The 24129-nt window shown below is 40.7% G+C and overlaps 1 protein-coding gene across 1 annotated transcript; it reads left to right on the top strand.

The window, feature by feature from the left end:
• The first annotated feature begins 8906 nt into the window (after positions 1 to 8906).
• On the top strand, positions 8907 to 22940 carry LOC145393745 (uncharacterized). The gene is made up of 8 exons (XM_080267790.1): positions 8907 to 9273; positions 10727 to 10797; positions 11753 to 11940; positions 13501 to 13619; positions 18426 to 18512; positions 18654 to 18794; positions 20946 to 21050; positions 22804 to 22940. The coding sequence occupies exons 1-8, from the start codon at positions 8917 to 8919 to the stop codon at positions 22882 to 22884; spliced, it is 1149 nt and encodes a 382-aa protein (XP_080123916.1). The 5' UTR covers positions 8907 to 8916; the 3' UTR covers positions 22885 to 22940.
• The last annotated feature ends 1189 nt before the right edge of the window (positions 22941 to 24129 follow it).

Here is a 24129-nt window from a genome sequence, read left to right on the forward strand (position 1 = left end):
ATCGCTAAAAATATATGTACAGGTATATATGTAAGGAAACAGCAAAATAATCTAAAAGGAGGAAATCACTGTTTGTTGGGTAAATTCTGAAAAACAAGTAAAATCCTTTGGCTGTAATTCCGGAAATTTACGAAAGGAAACAACAAAAGTCTCTATTTGGGTGTAATTCCAAATTATTACGGTAACCATGGAAACAAAAATCTTAACAAGAGAAGTTCATTAGCTGGAAAGGAAACAGGAGAAAATTAGTTCATTAGCTGCAAAGGAGACAAGAGAAAATCGGTTCATTAGCTGCAAGGGAAACAAGAGAAAATCAGTTCATTTGCTGGGAAGGAAACAAGAGAAAATCGGTTCATTAGCTGGGAAGGAAACAAGAGAAAATCAGTTCATTAGCTGCAAAGGAAACAAGAGAAAATCAGTTCATTAGCTGCAAAGGAAACAAGAGAAAATCAGTTCATTAGCTGCAAAGGAAACAAGAGAAAATCAGTTCATTAGCTGCAAAGGAAACAAGAGAAAATCAGTTCATTTACCGAGAAGGAAACGTCTCCGTTACTTGAGTGAAAGTCCAAAAATTTAAAGAGAACAAGTCAGCGTAAGAAGTAGGAACAATCTTAACACACAAATCAATTTCCGGTACCTGGGTGTTGGCCTAATTCCGAAAAAACTTTTAAAGGAAACTGGAAAAATCTAGTTTAAAAATCGTTAGTTGGGTATAGTTCCCAAAATTTGCCCAATGTAAATGGGAAAAAAAAAAAAAAAAAAAGAAAGAAGCCCCCATTGGAAGGCTTTTTAGAAAAAAAAAAAAAATCGTTTAGACGAGGCACGCATCAAACTATAAAACGTCAGTCTCCGTTAGTTGGGTATAATTTTTAAAAACTCAGGCTGCATATCGAATCGGAAAAAAAAAAAATCGTCTGAAGGTAACGCGCATCACAAAAACGCGAATGGGTTTGCCACTTCATTTCGGTCAGGTCATCGAACATAATCATAACTCTTCGGTACTATATAAATTCACTTAATCCGAATAAACAAGAAAGTAAAGTAATATAACTGATATTCAGGCTTTGAAAATCTTCCAGGAATGCTTGTCCGTCACACTAAGATTTTTTTTTTTTTCCGGTAAACAGCAAAAGAAAAAAAAATCATTTACCTGCGCTGCACTAGAACACTTTATATAATATAAGAGAATAAGATTATATACCAAAAAATACGAAATACAGGCGAAAAAAAGTGAGATACCAGGAGCGAACTTACCCATACTCCCACTCGCTATGACGTCACCTCTCGGATTGCGCCAATTTTTGAAGACGTCCTTGGCGTGTCCCAATCCATGTGAGGAATATCGAGATTAACATCACTTCACTATTTTATATCCCTGTACTCTAGTTGATCCACCTAAACATAAGTCTAGTACATATCTAAGATAATTCCATGCTCGAATTAGACGCTACACTGCCGCTTTAATTTTCTTTGTTAGTTAATACAAGCTATCTTCAGCGAAACGGACAGCGGCTTCTTGGGCTGGTTAGGTAGCGAGAGCTTGAAGAAATCTATAGGTATAAAAATTTCCTCATCAAAATTATATGCTTATCAACTTTCGATGTTAAAATTTGTAATATACTGACTTTTTTTCGTTTTAATTATTTAAGCATTATTGAGACGTGTAAACAAACTGGGAGGGAAGGCCGTGACACTGGGTTTGCATGAATAAAAAAATATATATATATACCTAGTTCCTTCCTCCTCCTCTCCTTACCGCTATCACATCTTCCTCCTCATCTATCCCCCTTCTCTTCCTCCGCTTACCATCCCATCAACTTCCCTCATCTCCCCTTTAGAGAGAAATTTATGTGTTCTACTCATCGCTCCTCCAGATAATCAAATCAGCATCTAACGCGCTGCAACTCTACGTATGCCAACGACTTACCCTTATACAAGCCCAAAATAAACTAATATGACCATAATAGGTACTAGTTATAAAAGTTCTGTGATCTATGAATCTCCCTGAAGCTGGCGGCAACAAGAAATAAAAATTATATCGAAGGAAATACGGAGACTTCAACCCCCTTGAATTTTCCAACCTACGTCTTATTTACGCAAAATATACGGTTTTGTGAGCGTTACGCGCGACCAGTACAATATTTCCGAGGTAGGATCTCAGGAAAGCTGATGGCAGCAAAAAGACAGCAAAAATAAATAAATAAATAAATAAAATAAAATAAAAATACAGCCACATCAATTTAATTGAACCCACGACCAAAATAATCCTGAAGTTATTAGACAGATCCTTAAATCATTAGAATGATCCTGAAGCCATCAGTATGATCTGGAAGTCATCAGAGTGATCCTGAGGCCACCAGAATCATCCTGAAGTAACCACAATCATCATGAAGTGACCAGGATCATCCTGGAGTCAGTAGGATCATCCTGGTCACCTTGATCATCTGAAGTCATCAAAATTATCCTGAAGTCGCCAGGATCATTATGAAACCATCAGGATCATCCTGAAGCCCAACCAGGATCACCAGGAACATCCTGAAGTAACCAGAATCAACCTGATTTCACCAGGATCATCTTGAAGTAACTAGGATCATCCTGAAGCCACCAAGATGAGCCTGAAGCCATCAGGATGATCCAGCAGTGACCAAGATCATCCCAAAATCACCATGATAATTCTGATGCCATCGGGATCATTCTGAAGTCATCAAGATGATTTAGAAGCGATCTTAATGGAACCAACTGAAGCCTAACCAACCAGTCTGTACCTTAATGAACTTAACTGTGCCTGAATTACTCTGAACTTAACTATACCTGAATTAACCTGAACCTAACTATAGCCTGCCTAAATTTACCTGAACCTAACTATACCTGAATTAACCTAACTGTACCTCAGTTAATCTAACTATCCGTTATTTTATTTTTGCTATTTGCAGACAGTTTCGTTCAGCTTAAGAAAGACCTCTCGTACTGAAAGGGTTTATAAATGTTACTTACCGGTGTGTGTGTATATATATGGCATCTCTCTCTCTCTCTCTCTCTCTCTCTCTCTCTCTCTCTCTCTCTCTCTCTCTCTCTCTCTCTCTCTCAGAGCTCCTGTAATTACAGTAAAAGAAAGAAAAGGTTTCAAAAGTCCTAAAACTAAGTGTTCCGACATAAGTGTCATTGTGTCATCGTCGTCAGGTAGTTCCATTAGTATACAGCATGGGGTGTGGTCCTCCCCTCGCCTTTTTTTTTCTTTTCCTTAGCCCCCTCCCCCCTCCAGATTGTGCACATCACCGCCGGAAAGTGTCAGACGCACCCTGAGTTGGTCTGACCGTGTGGGTAAAACAGACTGAAAGTCTGACTAACCTGGCCCAAAATTGCCATCATCTTGAATGCTGACTTATAAAGACAGATTAGCACTAGAATTTGAAACTGGTCACACGGAAGTGTTAGGGAAAGGATTGAGTGTATTTTCTCTCAATCTGAAAAATGACGAAACCCTAGGTCATATTGAAGGGATAATGATACGATATTGTATGTAAGTGAGGTAGACGGGGAGGAAAACCGAAGATGAGGTGGAGGGTTTGGGTGGAGTTTTAATTACTGACGTAGCTATGGTGAGGAGGACCCGGCCCGCCAGTCACATACTTTCCCCTCTCCATTGACCCCCATTTGAAATTTCATGTTATTTAATGTGCGCACACTGTGCACCACTCCCTCCCCCCCGGCCATAAGACTTGGTTCCCGCCTTTCCCCCAGAATAAGGCTTGGGTCAACCCCTCAGAATAAGGTTTAGGTACTGCCTTCCCCGCGGAATAACGTTTGGCTCCCACCTTCCCCCCACCCCCAGAATATGGCTTGGTCCCCGTCCTCCCCCTCCCCCCCGGGAAAGTCTTGACTCCCACTTTCCCCTTTCCCCCAACAAAAATGCTTGCCCTCACGTTTCCCCCCCATCCTTAGAATAAGGCTTGGCCCCACCTTCCCCTCATCCTCCCAGAATATGGCTTGGTTCCATCTTCCTTCCAGAATAATATTTGGGTCCCCCCTCCCTCTTCCCCCTTGTAAGGCTTGGCCCCGTCTTTCCCCCAAAATAAGGCTTGGTTTAACTCCCCCCAACCAAACTATCGCTTGCCTCTACCTTCCACCCTCCCCATTTAAGGCTTGGCTCTACTTTCCTTCCCAGAATAAGGCTTCATTTCACCTTCCTCCCCCCACATAGAATAAGGCTTGGCTCCACCATCACCCCCTCTCCCCATTTTTGGACGTCTGGCTAAGCTACTGGTTATAATGAAGTAAAGATTGTTAGGTTCTTTTGGATAGGTGTTAAGTACACGATAAGGAGGGGAGTGCGTTTAATCTGACAAAGATCCCAAACCCCTTTCAGTTCGGCTTATGGCTAGGTGTAGTCAAATTGGAGGGTTGGTGTGACTGTGTGCCAAACAGATTCGTGTCTACTTCAAACAAAGTAAATAATGCTCACTGAACTCCATCCAACCACAGCTGCGGAAGTTGTGATAGTGACCCAGTTCCCTCAGATGAAAAGAAAGCGTCTATACAGTCATTTAAAACTTGTTGGCTGGAGGCAGATATCACTCTTCACTAGGCAGTCATCGCCAGTACTATAGTCTGTTTTCATCTGACAAACCTAGGCCACTTTCACATCTTGAGGTCCTATGAAATTCAGTGAGCCATTGTTATGAGGCAGAAACGCAACTTCTATCTATCTATCTATAGCCCGACGCCCTAATCCCGCAAAGGGTGGCCACAGACAAAACGCCTCCAAGTCACTCTGTCACCCACCATTTGACTCCCCTCCTCCCAACTCACCCCCCCCTCCCTCATATACCTCTCAACTCCATCCCTCCACCTCATCCTCGGCCTACCCCTCCCTCTCCCTCCCTCCACCTCACCTACATACACCCTCTTAGTCAGTCTTTCATTCTCCATTCTCTCCACATGTCCAAACCACCTCAGTGTATTTCTCCTAATCTTTTCAACCACATCCACATCTACCCCACAACGTTCCTTCACTTCTTCATTCGTCAACCTGTCCCTCCACGTCACTCCACATGCTCCTCTCAAGTAACTCATTTCCACTGCTCTCACTCTTGACTTGTTCCCCTCTTGCAAGGTCCACGCCTCGCTTCCATACATCAGGGTAGGGATCACAATACCATCAAGCAGTGACTTCTTAACTTCCATACTCACCTCCCTATTTCTCATCACTGCTTTCAGTGTACCAACAACCTTTCTTCCCTGCTGTACCCTTTCACGTACTTCATCCCCCAGAGTTCCATCCTTACTCATCACACTACCCAAGTACTTGAATGCACTCACATTCTCCATATCCTCAACATCCAACCTCACTCCACACTCTGTGACTTCATTCCTCTCAAACACCATAACTTTACTTTTGTTTACATTAACTTTCAGATTCCTTCTCCTACACACTGTCCCAAATTCATTCACCAAACCTTGCAACTCCCATTCATCTTCACTCAACAATACTGTATCATCAGCAAACAGCAACACCGGAAGCTTCAAAATCTCACCCTCATTCATTAGGGCCACCCCCACATCCACTGCCCTACCTTGCACCTCCTTTACAACCCCATCCATATATATATTAAACAGCCATGGAGACATCACACACCCCTGTTTCAGTCCCACATTGAGATCAAAGAACTCACTCAGCTCACCATCCACTCGCACCGTAGCCCTAGCTCCCTCGTACATACTCTTCACAGCACTCAACAATTTCCCCTCCACTCCATATATTCTTAATACCTTCCACATACCTTGCCTATCTATTCTGTCATAAGCTTTCTCCAAGTCCATGAAGGCAGCATACACTTTCCTTCCCTTCTCTAGATACTTCTCCACTAAACATCTTAGAGCAAATATCTGATCTACACACCCTTTTCCCTTCCTAAATCCCCCCTGTTCTTCTCCAACTAGCTCCTCTGTCATATGCCTAACCCTATCAATGAGTATTCTACCATATATTTTACCAGTCACACTAAGAAGGCAAATACCCCTATGGTTACCACATACTTCTCTCTCCCCTTTTCCTTTGTACAGAGGAACAATTATACCTGATTTCCAGTCCTCTGGAACCCTTCCCTCTTCCCAAGCCAATCTACACAACTTCCATATCCACTCCACAACAATCTCACCCCCATACCTAAGCATTTCACCACACTCCATCAATTCCTGGGGCCTTTCCCAGCTTAATCTTCTTCATCGCTTCCACTACTTCCGACCTACTGATCTCTTCCTCCCTCCTCTCATCTCTTCTTCTCCCAGCCATTCCCCAACCACTTATACTCACACTGCTCTCACTCTCTATATTCAACAAATCCTCAAAGTGCTCCTTCCATCTCCTCAATTTCTCTCTCTTCTCCACCAACAATCTATTATTCCTATCTTTCACTCCCCTACTATTTCCCCTTTCACACTGCCTTACTTTCTTTACCTCCTTCCAAAACAATTTCTTACTCTCCCTCCATTTCACACTCAGATTCCTCCCAAACTCTTCATCCACTTTCTTCTTACTCTCCTTCACCAGTCTCTTAACCTCCCTTCTCCTGCTCACATATACCTCTCTCTTCTCTCTCTCATCTTCTCCCCTACCTCTACTCGCCAACCATTCACCATATGCCTTCTTCTTTTGTTCCACAGCTCGTTTCACCTCATCATTCCACCATGCTGTCCCTTGCACACCCTTGCATCTCCTCCTCACTCCACAAACCGCCTCACACGCTGCGCTTATCTCTTCCGTGAAACGCAACTTACGAAGTAGAAATGCATCTCTGGTTACGTGGTCATTGGAGCTGTCTGGTCATATTGGTGCCACCACATGAAGGCGTCCCTCTTCAGCACCAGAAATCATGAAAGGTATACTCGTCTCTATGTACCCAACGTAGTTCCGTAATAGAAGGATTTCTATACCCTTTTTACTCAAACCTGGCCTAACATAACCATCTCCCCATTTTGAATGATGCGTTGTAACATGACATTAGAAAAGAATGCTTTACTCCTTTTACTCTAACGACATAAAATCGCCCTCCCTCCATGCAGAGTGCTAAACTGAAACAACAGATCAACTCAAAAATATGATGCTGGTCATGAGAGTGCTATGGGAAGGATTCAGAGCCTTATGTAGACCTATTCCTCTGTCTGAGCTACGTGAAATAAGATACAAAAGGACGGAAATCTGAACACAAGCTACAGTGAAAGAACTGTAGCCATGAAGAAGTGCTACGGACGGGATGTAATTCTACAGTAGCCTACAGTAGGCCTATACGTGAAATAAACCGCAAAAGGACGACTTTCTCAGCGATTTCTCTTCCGTGCCTACAATTTGCATTTCACACCTAAATGTTCTCTTGTGTATTATATCAGTCATTCCAATTTAGACTTAGCATTAATGACATACGAGGGTACATATGGATAAATAAACTGATAAGGAAGAAGTAGAAACTTAAGGGAAGTGTTTATAGGGAGCCCTCATAACCGAACGAGCATACGTCGGTTATGCTAGTAGTAGTAGTAGTAGTAATGATAGTAGTAGTAGTAGCAGTGCTGCACCACCATCAGCGGTTGGTACTGTAGTACAGTAGTAGTAGAAGTGGTGGTGGTGGTGGGAGTAGTAGTAGTAGTTGCAGTCTCAGGTTTATCTGAACGTGACCTCCATAGACTGCAGGTTGAAGCTTCCTCTTTTCCAAGTTCACCATCCTGATTTCGGTGATAGGGAGGTTAGTTCAGTTTACACTGTCACACAGCAACGCCTTGCTTGGATGCTGCGGTATTGCGGAAGATGGAGAAGAGTCTGTGGAGTGTGGGTTGATCTTTGGTCTGGCGTGTGAGGTTACGGGTATGAACATACTTATTTTACATGCATTAATGATGATGCTGGCAGACATGCATAATCATCCCCAAACACCAAGCCTGCTGTTACTTGAGGACATGGTTTTGTAGTAGTTAAGATGCTCCAGCTGAACATGAACCACAAAAGTCTAAGTTCAAGAGCTGGTCGGTATTTGTTGTTTACCTGCTACTCGAAGTTTTGTAGCTGTTAACCCTCACCTTAAATGTTTTGACTAAATAAAATCCTGGGCATAAGGCAATACAATTGGATGATGGATGGATGGTGTGCAGAGCTGTAGTCTTCGTCCATGTTGCGTTGACCGTCAGCTACCTAGTGTGAATATTGGGATCATGATGGTTATCTACAGTAAATATCTGTGAGTTGGCTCCAAACCAAGAAAATTAATAAATTTAGTGAGATGTTTGAAATTTTATTTGGTACCTCTGCTGTTGCTGTTGCATTGTTTCAAGTGTTTATGTTGATATCTATATACTGTACAGTACAGTACTAATTAGCCACTGTCTGTATAATGATTTGTCCGGCTATTCCTCCCTGATGCGTGAACTGATTTTGATGAAAATTTGCAGAAACACTTCCTAGGGCCCCAAATTTTGTTTAAACCTTTTTGGTTTCAAAGTTCTGAAAAAGTGTTAGCTATTTGTGAAACTGTTATATTTAACCAGCAGTACTTTCTTTTGTGTAATGGAGTCAATGAAGCCAAGTCATTTTCTTTGAGCCTTACCAGATGCTAGTTTATTCATATACTGTATTTTTAATTTATTAACAAGGGGTGACAGACCAAAAAAGCATAGGTCATTATGCAAGTGTGAAGTAAATGGAAGGTATGTGTTTTAAGCACTGTACTTGTTCTGTGTCATGTTTGAGTATTGTCCAGTTGTATTTACCGGTATATATCTAGTCCAGTTGGGAACTTATCCCAGTTGTTGTAATAGTCAGTCCTTACCCTGCCTTTGGGTGGGAAAGGAGGTCCAGATGATGATGATGATGATTTAATAATCAGTGTAATTACCTTTTCTTTTTTCAGCAGGCTTGATACAAAGACCATGAAGAAGAATGAGAATAAGAAGAAACATCGTGCCATTGATAGAGGAGGAGGAGCTGTAAAGAATACCAGTGGAATTGAAATGCAAAATATTCTTGTCAGGACAAAAATTGATGCAAAATCTGTTATGTATGGGAAAAAGAAGTTTGCTGTCACCACAGATACTGGTGAACATGCAGATATGAATGACATGCAAGTGGAAGTGACACACTCAAGTGAAACAGACATTGGAAATGACAAGAGGGCTGGAAAGTTACTTGATAAAATGAAGAATAATGAAAAGACAGTGTTTGTTGGGAATGTTAGCATTAATACTACATCAAAGGCCCTCTCTCGCTTCTTCAGTCAGTATGGCAAGGTACCATATTGTCTTAGTTCTGTACAGTATTGCAGGTTGATCCTTCAGTGTTTGTCATGCTTTTATCATAATCTTTAGTATGATACTACAAGTGCTTGTCAGATGTGACAGTTGTTATGAAGTTGATGCTTAGTTTGATGTTCTGGTGAATGGAAAGACTATGATCTGGTGAATGAAAAGACTAGTTGTGGTTGGAGTTTAAATGTGGCAGTGCAGCAATGGGAGAAAGAGAAGAATATGCTAAGGAGGTGAAGAGTATAGTGGCTCAAGGCAGAGAGATAGCAATTGCTGTGAGGGCCTTGACTATGAAACAGAGGACTAAGTTGATGGCAGCAAGAGGTTTAAGGTGTTGGTGACCACGCTGATGTTTGGATGTAATATTTTGGTGTGGCATAAATGTGAAAAGTCAAGAGTTTGAGGAGTAGAAATGGGATCGCCTGCAGTGAATATGTGTGGGTAGCTTAGCATGGGTAGACTAATAAGCATGGAGATTCGTAAAAGGTAGTACGGGTTGCATCAGCCTATGACGTATGGCTATCACATGTCTCTTTGGGGTGTCATCACGGTCCACAGAGCATTCCTGCCTCAGTTGAACCTACCCTCTCCTTGCGCTCAGGTAGCATGCTTGCTTTTTTTTTTTTTTTTTTCTCTCCATGGAACCCCACCCCACCTCCCCCCAGCAAGCCCACAACCTCATCCACTCAAGGTGAGGAATCCTCCAGTGTTTGTCAGTAATGAAGTCTTCATTATGTGGGTAATTGTCCTGAAAAAAGTAAATAAATAAATAAAATTGCCCCAACAGGTGAACTTGAGTCTGGCCTAGGTACCACGAAACCCTTTAACATGTGAATGTATGGCCCTATAACACAGAAATCTCATAAAACGGGACCTTCCGGGTACAATATTCGTGTGTTATGTGAGCATTCGCTGTATTATTATTATTATTATTCATTCATTCATCATCCAGTCCTACATTGCCCCATGAGGAGCATAGAAGCCCAGGCCTACTATAATAGGTCTGCTGCTTCAAATTATCTTTCCTTGAGCATACTACTATGTTCTTACCATCTTTATAATAGTTCTTTTGTACTCTGGTAGTTTATAGGTATCGTTTTTGGGGGGTGTATCCTTCCTTCTGCATTTAGGTCCGCCCTTTTATGTATTTTTAATATTGATATTAAAACTGTTGGAACTAGACCAGCCAACAATTTCATTGGCAATGATAATAATCTGCAAATGTGACTGTACCAGTAAAGGGGTAGATCATCTCTTAAGCAGTTATACCAATTGTACAGTATCAACTTTCCCATTATTTCATCAACCCTCTTGACTTATTTCTTCATCTGTATTTCTGGACAGTTCCACAGTTACTCCCTAAGAAATGTTTTATATTAATCCCATGACTTTTGATAAGAATTTTGAGATGCTGAAACTCAACATGCCACATTTCCAGGTGAAGAGTGTGAGGCTGAGAGGAGCTGCTGTGCCAGAGCCTAAAATCAGCAAAAAAGCAGCTATTATTAAGTGAGTACTGGGAAAGCATTTCCCCATGAACAACCCGAATGTAAACACATGATTTATTGATCGATTATGTGATCAGGATAGCCCTTTCAACGGCCCCTCTTTATGTCATTTTTGTTACTCTTCTGGTTGCTAAGCTCCTTTATTTTCTTCTCTCTTATTTTCCAACATTTATTTAGAAATTCCTTTGTCTTTTCAGAGCATTTTTCTTTGAACAGCCCGAATATGAACACATGATTTATCAATGTCACAGTTTTCATCAATGCATGAAATATTTATTCTCTAAGCCCTTCATAATTATTAATATTTATTTAGAATTATTATCATGTATTTCATGATAGGTCAGATGACAGTTCAATGGTCAGACACGAAATATTCTTTGCTGAGTTGCCTAGTTGTCCACATTGTTTTGTACCTCGCCCGATGGGCAAGAATCCGTACCCCAAATGACAATGTTCACTCCATCTAAGACTAAAACACATTATTCTAAGTCTCAAAACATTTTATAAATCAACCTAAACACAGAATTTAGGTCTAAAGTATGATCAAAATTGGGAAAAAAAATAAAAACCCATTGCAAAACCGGAGGGAGGCCTACAGTAGACGAGGTAAGGTGGTATTTCTACCCCCATCACTATTCTAGGGTATCGCATCTAGGGGTAGCATAAATTGGGGTTTGCCTCTAATTGATACTTTTCCTGAGAAGTTGGAGCATGCTTCCTATGCACTAGTTTGTACAGGGACCATGTAAAACTTGCTTCAGATTGATGTACCTCTTCCTAACTTTTTAAAGTATTGTACCATAACCATTTAAGAATGATTGTCCTAAGATTTTTCTTTACAGTATTGCAGAGAATGAGTATTACCACTGTAGTAGTGTTTTTATGTACTGCAGGGCATGTAATGTTCATAAATACTGTAATGTTATTGTTAGTATACTGTATTGTCATTCCTACAGGCGTAATTTCCATGGAAAACGAACATCAATGATTGCATATGTTACCTTTACTGAGAATGAAATGGTGACTCAAGCTCTGGAGGCCAATGGAACTGAGCTGGATGGAAACCACCTTCGTGTGGATAGAGTAACAGCAACTCCCAACCACTCTGCAAAGCATTCAGTCTTCTTGGGCAATCTTCCATTTGGTAAGTTTTCAGTATGTCTTGCATTACTAATGTTTATGCTGCTTAGTTTTATGTTGACCAGAGCTGTAGGAATTTATCACCTTTATATAACAGCGGTCAAAAGTAATTTCTAGGCTATCATTGTTTGAGTTCAGTACAATCAGATCTTCGTGCAAAAGTTGCCCAAGCTAAACTTTTTAGAAAACTGCTTGGATCAGAGGTGGCAGGACCCTACTGTTTTGTGATTTTCAGTCTACATCCACCCAACTTTTCATCTTGCAAACCCTACCTCATATACAGGTTATACGTAGGAGATAATTTGAGTACCCTGAGAAAAATACTGAACACAGAATGATCATTATATAAGAGCAAAATGTTTGATTTGCTAACATGCCAAGTAGGCTGAACCAGAGTGCTCCATAGTTGGTCACAGGAGGTGGAGCAGGTCTCATGGGCACCCCATGAAACTGCTGTCATGATTGATCCCCATATAGTGTTGAGATAAAGGTAAAGCCTTTGGGGAAGTTTGTGCTGTAAAAGTAGAAAGCTAAGGCCTTTGGAGGTGTTTGGAGAAGCTGAGAAAGAAGTGGATGTTGAGGAGGTTGGCTGACCAAATTGCATGCATACAGAGGAGAAGTTCAAGTTTCTTCTGCCTGGTTTTATACTGGAGATTGCTAGAAGCCTGCAAGGATTGCACTGGATGATTGAACTTTGTTAATTCTTCTGTTGTGTTATGTGGATGAGTGCTTGCTTCCTTATATCCCTAATCATACTTAAGAACTTACCTGTAGTTGCAGTCAGTGATGGCATTTTGACCTTCTCTGCCACCTCACTGATCCTCTTCTACCAGTATCATTTTCTTCCTCTGCTAGTTGTACAGGTCATATTCCTTATAAGTGGGAGAAAGTGAGATATGGAAGTTGGCAGGATGTTGTAATAGATGGAGGAAGAGGGAAATGTTCCCCCGAGCTAGACCTTATTAGATCATATAGCCCTTCTTGGCGACAGGAGGGCGCCACCCCTCCCGGCGTGGCAGCTACCAGGCATGGCTTGAAGTCACGACCCCTTGGTCCTGAGTCCGACGTTCTACCACTGTGCCGCCCCCAGTAGATGACGGAAGCATTGTATATTTGGAGATGCATGTGACAAAAGTCCCCCCCCCCCCCCCTTTTTTTTGGTCAGTGGTGGGTGAGTGGGTTAAGGTGCACCATCTGGATGTCATGGTTGAGTGGGTCAAGGTACACCATGTGGATGTCACCTATAAGGGTTTACATCTAGGGGTTTGTTGAGGTTTACTGCTTGCATAGTGCCACTCAGTGGTTGGTGAGTGCTTACTCATGCCTAAAATATGTGGACTAAGTACCTTACCCCTTGCCCACTTTGCTGCAGATAAGGTAATAAAGGTAAGTATGATGATATGAGAGAAATCTTAGTAGTTGGAGACAGTTGTACTGCATCCCCAAATTATCCCTATAATAATGCATGTTTGTATAATACAGTAATTGCATTATAAAAATTTAGTTCAGTAGAAATTCATGTATAAGCAGACTCTACTAATTGTATTCTTGCATTTTCCCACAGAGGCAGAAGATGAAGAACTTCGATCTCATTTTGCTGAATGTGGTGACATAGAAAGTGTCCGAATCGTTAGGGATAGAATAACTGGTATTGGCAAGGGCTTTGGCTACATTAATTTCAAGGTACAGTATTCTGTATACCTGATTTAGTCTTTACTTGTTCAATTTTGGATTGCTTTTTTGTTTGAAAATCACAATTTACTGTCATAGGGCATGGAAAACCAAGCTTTGCATAGGTAGAAAAACTAACTGCCAATTCCATAATAGCCATTGTGAGGTGTAGAGGCCTGAAGCTGTCTAGATCAGTTAACACATCCAGCCTGAGAATGACTGTTAAGATGAACAGTGTCATTTTTCCTTAAATACAAAGTCTGTTCTAAAAGTATCCGACCTTAGGCCCTAAAAGTATAAGTAGCTGACCTGTTGAACTAGGACACTAATCCCCTCCTCAAAGTAGGCCCCTTTTGACTTGACACACATAGCCTATTGTTCTTTCCACTGCCTGAAACATTTTTCAGTTTGTTTTCAGTATCACCTGCAGGTGCTTCGTCACACGTCATGATTTTGTCTCATCTCAGATCAGGAGCCCTTCAGTAGAGTTTTGAGCTCGGGGAATAACCACGGAGCCATGTCTGGTGAGGTGGGAGCCTGCCAGTCCTGCAGGATGTTGTACTTAGCCAAAATTTCCTGAATCAGTTGAGAGGAATGGGCAGGAGCATAGTCATGTTGCAGCTTCCAACTTGCCGCTTTCCAAAGGTCTGATCTCTTCCGCCAAACTGATTCGCAAAGACGACAGATAACTTTGAGGTAGTAATGTTTATTGACAGTCTGACCTTCTGGTGCATATTTGTGATGCACAACACCTTGGTAGTAAAAAAAAAACTGACAACATGTGAGTGCATTTCACCTTGCCGCGGACCTGTCGTGCTTTTTTGGCTAAGGCGATCCTGCATGCATCCACTGGGACAACTGTGCTTTGGTTTCTGGGTCATACCCATATGCCCAAGTCTCATCTCCAGTGATAACAGTCTTCAGAAAGTCTGGATTGTGATTTGCACACTCCAACATGTCTTGAGCTATATTCTTCCGAGAGATCACGACAAATGTGATGAAGCACTTGCAGGAGGTACCAAAAACCTATTTTGAAAAACATTTCAGGCAGTGGAAAGAGCACTGGGCTATGTGTGTCAGGCTTACTTGGGGAGGACCAGTGTCCTAGCTCAACAGATTAGCTATTTACCTTATTAGAGCCTAAGAGTGGATACTTTCTGAACATACCTCATATATATACAGTATAAGAATTTAACATACTTTTCTAATCTCAGCAGTGCGATGAGACTTGTAGAAAATTGAGAAAATCTTGGGGAAGTGAACGAATGTCTGGGATGTCTTGAGACTGACTGACACTACACTCCAACACACCTCATCAGTCAGTTAAGCATCTGCTGCTGTGATGAGTGGATTTTTCATTTTTTTCGCCTGTGGCCATGCCCAAACATGCACAGCTACACCCATTATCTAGACCCAGATGAAAATATAATCTTTTTCCACCCATGTGAAACACACAAAACCACCCTGTTTGTGATTATAAATAAAAACAGGCATAAACAAAAAAGACATGAAAATAAGAGAAAAATACATTTTTTTTTTTTTTTTTTTCTTTTTTTTTTTTGTATCCTTACCATTTGTTAAGGTTTGTTGCACTGGTTTGGCTCATTCGATGCAGTGCAACTTGTAGAAAACTGTGAAATGAACATCTGAAAACTGTGAAATGAACTGTGAATGAACATCTGGGACATCTTGAGACTGACCATAACTACATCCCCTCATCCCATCTGTCAGTTCACGCCTGCTGCCGTAACGAGTGGATGTATGATTTTTTTGCTCATGGCCATGCCTGACCACACACAGTTACACCCGTTATCTTGATCCAGACAGAAAATATCATCTTTCTCCTCTCCTGCAAAACACACACAACCACCCTGTTTACTATTATAAATAAATACGGGCATAAACAAAAAAAGACATGAAAATGAGAAAAATCCTTTGTTTTTTTTTTTTTTTTTTTTGAGGGGGTGGGATCTTTACCTGTTTGCTTAGGTTTGTTGTACCGATTTGGATCATTTCAAATATTTTTTGCCTTGCACTAACGTTACACCAACATTTGCTGTGTTCACGTGATGTTTTGGTAGGTGGAAAGGCCTCCCTTCCTTTCCCCCCTAATCATCTCTTGCGAGGTGTGAATCACAGGTCATCTCGCATTTCAGTCCTCACTGTTCAGCCAGTACACTCAAGGCATGACCTTGATTTCATTTAGGTCAAAAAATATAATATCTCGCCTTCCTTTTCTCACAACCTCCACCACCCAAGTACAAAAATAAGTAGATACTACCATAAACACAATAAACCGAAAAATGCTAAACAAATCATAATATACAGGTATATATGGATGGGTGGATGAATATTTATTGAAACATCACATATTATGTAGCTACTGATCCATCTGTTCATCCATCATCCAATCCTGTGTTAACCCATGAGGAGTTTAGGAGCCCGGGGATAGGCAAGTCGGTCCTAACATTTAAGATGAGAGTGACCAGCCTCACTCATGCCTGAGTGGTATCATGTGAGCAGTAAACCCCAACCATCCCTTGGATATAAACCTACACAGGCTCAATCCAATTGGAGCACCTTAATTACCCACTAAACCACCAAATGTCATAATTTGGCTTTATGGTTACCACCCTGCATAGTAAATGGTATCCTGGTGTACAGGAAACCATTTGGCTTGTCACTCAGTGTAGAGTCACCTGTTGGCTGAAGGAAGGGGAAAGAATAAAGGAAAGAAAGACAGAAGAGGAAGGAAGAAAGAGAGGAAAGGGCAGACACCCAAAGCAGCACTAACTTCCTATTTTCACAGTAATTTTCATTCATTTTTCTTCCTAGATCATCATTTACCTCTGCCTTTTTCCTCTTCACTAGTCTCTTTACATGCTTCTTGCTCTCAATGTATTCCTTTCTTATTTACTTGGACCTCTGTTCTGTAACCACTCTAGCCATTTCTTCCTGTTTTCCTCCACTGCTCCCTAAACCTCTTCATCCCACCATGCCGTACCTTTCTTCTTTGTTGTTACTCTTGCCACACCACACACCGCTTTAGCATTTCTAACTAAGCAGTCCTTATATGCATTCCACAAGCTGTCCAGATTCATTTCATTCCAATTCACTGATTCTAACTCCTCCCCTACCTTGGCTCTGTATTCATCTGCCATTTCTTTGATCCTCATCTTCTCAACTTTCAGTTCTCTTCCTGACTGCTCTTGTCTCTCATGGTTCATCTCACTCCTCTCAGCTTTATCTTGCACATCACAATCATATGATCTGACAAACCTCCACATCATCCTCTCATTGCCCTCATATCAGTAACACTTCCCAGCATTGATTTCTCTGTGAGCACATAATTCAATCAGGCTCCTTTCAACATGATCTCCATTCCCTCTATACCTACATATTTATGTGCATCTTTGTGTTTAAAATAAGAATTACAAATGCACAACCTCCTTTCCTGATGCTTGTCCTTCAGTCACATCCCATTATCATTCCCATGTGGTACTTCATTATTAACCATTATGTCATTCACAGGACCAGTGCCTGCTCTTCCATTCATGTCGCCCATTACAAACACTTTATAACCCTTGGACATTTCTCCTACTACTTCATCCAGCTCTTCCCAAAACCTGTCTTTCTCCGTCTCGCACCTGTCATCTTACAGTGCATACACTATAATCACTGCCACTTTCACCTTCTCAAACTTTAACTTATACTTACCTTTTGAGCTGATGCATTTGTAGAGTCTCTTTCCACTTTGCCATTCTTCATTCATCAACACAGCAACTCCTTCCTTGCATCTTCCTCGCCCATTCATGCCCAACCTTACACATTTTACGCTTTCCTACTCCTCCACGTCACACCCTTGCATCTTTGTTTCACACAGTGCCATCACAGCATATCTCACACTCTTGAACATATTCACTACATCCACTCTCTTGCTTTTCTTATTCACATCTCTCACATTCCACATGGCCATGCAAATCTGCCCATTTGGTTGGGTCCCTGGACAGGTATTGGGCCCTCTAAGGCTCTAAAACGTCTGCCATGATTTAGTGATTTTAGATAAGAGAATCTGGGGGACACTTAACCCAGCCAAAAACCCCAGTTACATGGTTACCACCCAGTGTAGTAAATGGTTTCCTAGGTACAGGAAATCATTTGGCTTGTCACTCAGTGTAGAGACCATAAGGTAACACTACATTGAGTGAGTGGATGATGGGTCCCCCCACTTATTAATGATGATAAATACCACACCGAAAAGGGAATGGCACTGAAGACAAAAAAAAATTTAGTAACCTACATTCTATCCATCCATCATCCAACCATTTATTAAAGACCCATCAGGAGCATATGAGCCTACGCCTAGGCCATTCAGTGACCAGTTGCTGGTCCCTGATTGGCAGTATGTGAGCAACAAACACCAACCATCCCTTTAATTTAAACCTTTATCAGCCACATCTGGTTGAAGCACCTCAACCCACTAGACCACTAGGTTTCCACATGCATGTTATGCATTTGCCATCCAGTGTACTACATTAAAAAATTATGAAAAATATTAACATAAGAACTGGGGCTTCAGGGCCCACTCTTTCTTTCATAACTGAAACAAGTCTGAATTCTCTTGGTACCATATCTGTCATTCAGATTTGATGAGCATTTTGTTTCATGCATTAGAAACTTCTGTGATACTTATTTTTTTCCATTGTGATCTTAGTTCTCAGGTCTGTGTTCACCCAAATGCATTTGATTTAATAAGAAATATATAATTACACTCAGTATATAACACCTACTTATGTAGATTATTTTTGTACATTTCAGCATGCAGATGCAATAGAAATTGCATTGCAGTTGGACAATAAGAAATTTATGAAGCGAGATATAAGAGTGAAGCGCTACTCAAAGAAAGTAAGTGCTGGAACATAGTCTTTTTGTGTCTGCAAATGTCACTGACAGGTAATGATCCTAATATCTGATCATGATATACTGTACCTCATACTGAATGAGTTAAGCGGACTACACACATTATTCAGACTTGTTTCTTTTCAGCCAAAACCTAAAGTAGTAAAAGAGAAAGTACCTGGCAAATCTGCATCAACCTTTAAGTCCTCAGTGGTAGGAAAAGTTGGCAAGGATAAGAAAATGAAGACTGGAAAAAGAGATTTCTCAAGCAAGATGCTGGAAACTAAGGTCAGTATAAAACTGGCAAGTAATTATTATAAGTATGGGAAAGCATGTAATACGGGGTTGGCAACCCTTTATTGACGAAACTGATGGAAAGCCTTATCTGCCGTGCGTATGTGAAGTGCATCTATAAGGAGAACTGCAAAAACAATGTGCAGATAGTTTGACAAGTGAGTTGGAGCCAGGATTCTGGGAGTTTGGTGGATGTGTGAATGACTGCATGGTACTGGATGTGATGACATTTCTTCCTCCTTCATGTCATCTTTCTTTGCTTCAGGATCCTACCTGTTCCCCTCGTTAGGTGGGGAAAAAGGTCATGATGATGATAATGATAAGTATGATGCATAATGTTTAAAAGCCTGGTGATCTAGTGATACAGCACTTTAGTGGAAGGTGAAGAATACCATACATGCAATGGTTGAACCTTTGAGTGGTAACTGTCTTGTAGATATTTTGCCGGGAAGGTAGTTTGGTCTCCTAGCCATATATGATCTGAACTACAGTAGCCTCGTCTTGAGCCCCTTGTGCCCAGATTGGCCGTTACCATTATCATTATAATATGAACTAACTTCTCTCTTCAATCAGATTAGTAGCTTTGTGCTGTGGCAGTTGACCCATAAGTTACGGTATTGTGAGTAAAAATTACGTTGCATTTTAATAATAATATATTTAGTATGTGCAAGTTATGAATGCAGGACTGTTCAAAGATATTTCACCTTCAGTCTTATATTTAGGCTAGTGCAGAGTTTTGCTGATGTCTGTAAGCGTCGTTCCTTGAAAGTAAATGTAGAAAAGAGTAAAGTGATGATTATTGAGAGAGAAGGTGACTCCCAGTGCGATGTAACAGTGAATGGAGAGAGACTGGAATTGGTGAGAGAATTCAAATACCTGGGTACAGTGATAGAAAAGAGAGGAAAATGTGCAAAAGAAGTTGAAAGTAGAGTGACACAAGGAAGAAAAAGTAGCTGGTGCAATGGAGGCCTTGATAAGATACAAAGGCTTGAGTGTTGCAGCTGCACAAGGCTTACATGAAGGAGTATTAGTGCCAACTTTAACATATGTGAGACTATGGTGTGGCATGAAAATGAAAAATCAAGAGTAAGAGCAGTGGAGATGGGACTGCTGAGGAATGTATGTGGAATACAGAGGATGGATAGGATACGAAATAATGTGATTGTTGAAAGATGTTAAGTGAGGAAATCGGTGGACACCAGAATCGAAGTGAGTGTACTGAGATGGTATGGTCTTGTGTAGAGAATGGATAACAATAGAGTGGTGAAAAAGGTATATCTGAGCGAATTCGAAGGAGGGAGGAGGCGAGGTAGGCCAAGGAGAAGATGGAGAGATATGGTGGATGAATGTGTGAGGAAGAGGGGTTTGGAAGTTGGTGAGGCTAGGAAACTGACTGGAGATCTAGCTGGCTGGATGATTGTTGTGAGTTGAAGTGCATGATCAGGGATTTTGGCATCCCTTTTTAACATGGCAGCATCTGGATTGACTCTATCGGATACAATTATGTGAAGCTACAGAACATGGTGAATGTTTTTGGCGTATCCAATAAAGCCCGGATTCCGGGGGCTTGAATGACAAGTGAATGGAAGGATGGCCCATTGGATTGGGCAAATTTGGGCTGTCTGGACATTGCTACTCCTCACCCTGCATTAGGGTGGGAAAGGAGGTCCAGATGATGATGATGATGATGATGATCAGCAGATGATTGTATGCAGCTTAGATTTTTTTTTTTTTTTAATGGGTTAAATATAACCTTCATTAACCTCATTTACTAGGGGGCTATCCTAAACCTAGTAAAATCACATGGTAAGCAGCAATAAACTACAATGCTGTCATACTAGTGAAGGGGTAAGTGCTGGAACATGAGTTCCTTTGTGTCATATTCTTATTGATAACTACAGGGAGCTGGATGGCTAAGTGGTAGAGTGCTGGATTTGAGATCACAAGATCGAGAGTTCGCACCCTGTCCGGGTAACTGCCTTTGCTGGGAGGGGTAGCGCTCTCCTGCAACCCTAGCAAGGCTGTATGATCTGTCTAGGTCTAGCGCGAGGGAATAATCCCTTCATTGAAAACTGATCCTGATACCATATATAATTACTGTAATATTGAGTTCATGTTATTGTGTTGAACCTTGTTTCTTTTCAGTCTAAGAGTAAAGCAATAAAACAGAAAATGCCAGGCAAGAAGTTGAAGACTGGAAAAGCAGATTTCTCAGGAAAGATGATGTTGGAGACCAAGGAATTCAAGAAGGTTAGTATAGAACTTGTATTGGTTAGTAATCATTATATAAGGTATACTTGTAGTGAAGTGTATTACAGTTTTATTCTCTTGAGTCCAGTGATGTCTCTTACATTGTACAGTAATTAAGCCACCACTGAAGGATATCAGCTTTAAATGTGACCTCATGTACAGTAGTGGAGTTAATGAAGGCTGTCTCTAACCTCATCAGTTTGGAAAATTGCTCTTGATAAAACTGTCTGGAGATAGCAAGAATATATATATATATATATATATATATATATATATATATATTTCACTCGTCTTAAATACCAGGGCCAACTTTCTTAGCCCCGGGCTCCTACGCTTCTCTTGGGCCAACGTAGGATTAGATGATGGATGGATATATATATATATATATATATATGTTTGATGATGATGATATATATCATGAGAGAAAAGTGGTTAATGGAGATATAAACAGAGTGGTTAGTGGGCCAGTGAACAGATGATCAGAATATTGGTATTACTTATGCTCAGTTGAATATCAGAAGTTAGCTTCACTGTTCCACAATAATCATGTCATATCCATGGACTAATCCTCATGTATGAGCAAGAAAAGTGGTAGTGTGTGGCAGCCTGTTTGTTTACAGAGTGTGGTCTGGAGAATGAGATTCAGAACTGTTTAATGCAGAAATGGTCAAAACATCAGTTGAATTTAGCTGTCAATTTTCAGCCAGTTTCCTAGAGTCTGATTCCACTACTTTAGTAACCAAGTATTCTGCTTCAACATCATTGTTCATAACATGAATATCTTAAGCTATTAGCTCCGAGGAATTAGACCAGGCCTGTCAGATGACAGGCTGCTGGGTAGTTTCCAGCACACCACCATAATTTTGGAACATTGTGAGAATGTTATAACTTCACTCCTCCATCCTGGCCAGAATGGATGCATCTTATACTGTCTAGTGAAGTGTGGTACATGGAGACAGTTGTTTTTTGTTAGTGTTATACAGTATCCATGTTAAAATCACTAGCTTTTATTATACTTTTGTTATAACACTTAACTCTTTGAGATTCCGATGACACGATTTCACGTCATCATAAATCCAACTGTTGAGATTCTGATGACTTGACCGAGTCATACGAAACTATTTTTTTTTTTTTTTTTTTCCATCTCCTATCTGGCCTTGTTCCACATACACTATCCTGTTTATCCTGTTCCAATTATTTGTTTTTACAGTGATGAGTACATCAGATAGATATGCTTAATAAATAAGTTTTTACCATGAATAATATCGGTATTACCAGCATGGATATTTGCCAGCGTGACAGCAAGAGCTTTCACTTTTTTCTGTGAAAACTAACATGAATTGCCATAACCTATATATCAATAGAAAGGGAATTTATATACTGTAGATTGACATGGTGCTATCAAATCTCACATGACTAATGATTTTTTTTTTTTTTTTTTTTTTTTTTTTTTTTTTTTTTACAAATGTTTTTCTATGGAAGGGTTCGATTTTTCCTTTTCAGCTAACTTCTACTCGTCCTATTGGCCTTTTAGCTATCATATTTACTTTTTTCAACCATACTGCGATAAACAGCATTTATTCAGCTTTAAAATGGTACCACATTCATTAGTCTGCCATAAAAAGTTAATGTATAATGGCCGATTAAGTACAAATATCGGTACGCTACAGCGCGCTCTATGTGCGCCTGGTTGAATCTGGCACAGACACAATCGGTGGAGGGCCAAAAATCTCAAAGGGTTAACGTATTACAGATGAAGAAAGCAAAACGAATGCCCAACAAGGACCAGAGGAAAAAGCAAGCAGTGGCACACATCTTGCAGGGCTTAAACTAATGGACAGGTAAAACTCCTCAGAATGTGCCTATTTTGAATAAAAAATAGTAGTGGTAAAAAAGACTGTTTTAATTACCTTTGATGACATTTTCATTCTTTAGGATGAAATTCTGTTGGTAATTATGCCCAGCTATTACATATGGATTGCATTTTTAGACAAAAATGTTTCATAAGGCTGAAGTTATTCACTTGCTAATGCTCCTGTACATGCTAACCGGAACTGATTGACAAGCTAAATGGTTTCCCGTAAGCCAGGAAGCCATAGACAATGCTGGGTGGTAACCATATAACCAAATATGGTCAGGTCTTGATATACAATAGGGATGTGTCAAGTGAAAACCTATTGCATAATGATGAACCATATAGTGAGGTCAATATATTATGGGTTCAGTGGGGTTAAGGAAGGTGCCCTTGTCCACAAAACCTAAAATTTAAAAAAACTTACCCTTTTAGGTTTGCCCTCAGTGTCCCTCAGTAGCACCATGCTTTCCATTAGGGGCAACATACTTGCCAGACACAGTTTCCAAGTCACAGGTTTCAGTGAAGGGTGAAGAACTCCAAGGCAGAGGTCTAAAAGTGAATCACTTGAAAAAACTTGGAAGGAAATGCAGATGCATGAATAAGTGCACACACACGCACACTATGAAAACAGAAAGAGCACAAATTGAAAGGAGCTCCCAGAAGCTGCAACAGAAGAGAAAAGCAACACGAAGCAGCAACCTGAATACCAAGCAAGCTGACCCAAAGAAAACACTAATTAGACCAAAATGGAATCTCACCCTAGTGGAAGGTATGATTCATAGAAAATGGCAGTTTGTATCACAAGAGAACAGACTTGACAAAGGCTCCAAAATGCTGCAAAAAACAGGCAGAGAATGATAGCAGACTGGAAGTGGCAATGGCTTGACAAACAAACATTTGAACATGGTAGTATACCAGCATTATGTGATCAGGCTGCACTTAATAAGTAGGTGCTGCCTCAGCTGGTAAATTTTCTCTGCAGAGAAAAATTAAGTACAGGCAGCCTTCATTTGACCTGGTATAGTATATAAAGCTATCAGGGCAGTACTTCTGGAGATTCCAGTAACATAATTTTCATTTGTAACTGTTGAATATTTAGGCAAATGATTCAACAGACCCTGCCCAAGGGAGTAATATCTCCCTTCCTACATCAAACAGAACAAGGCCACACATGGTGGTATGCATAGCATCCACAAATAAGACTGACATCAGTGCCTTCACAAA

Source organism: Coenobita brevimanus, chromosome 25 (genome assembly GCF_032717465.1).
Source record: "Coenobita brevimanus isolate Jiangsu-jjx chromosome 25, ASM3271746v2, whole genome shotgun sequence".
Lineage (NCBI taxonomy): Eukaryota > Metazoa > Arthropoda > Malacostraca > Decapoda > Coenobitidae > Coenobita > Coenobita brevimanus.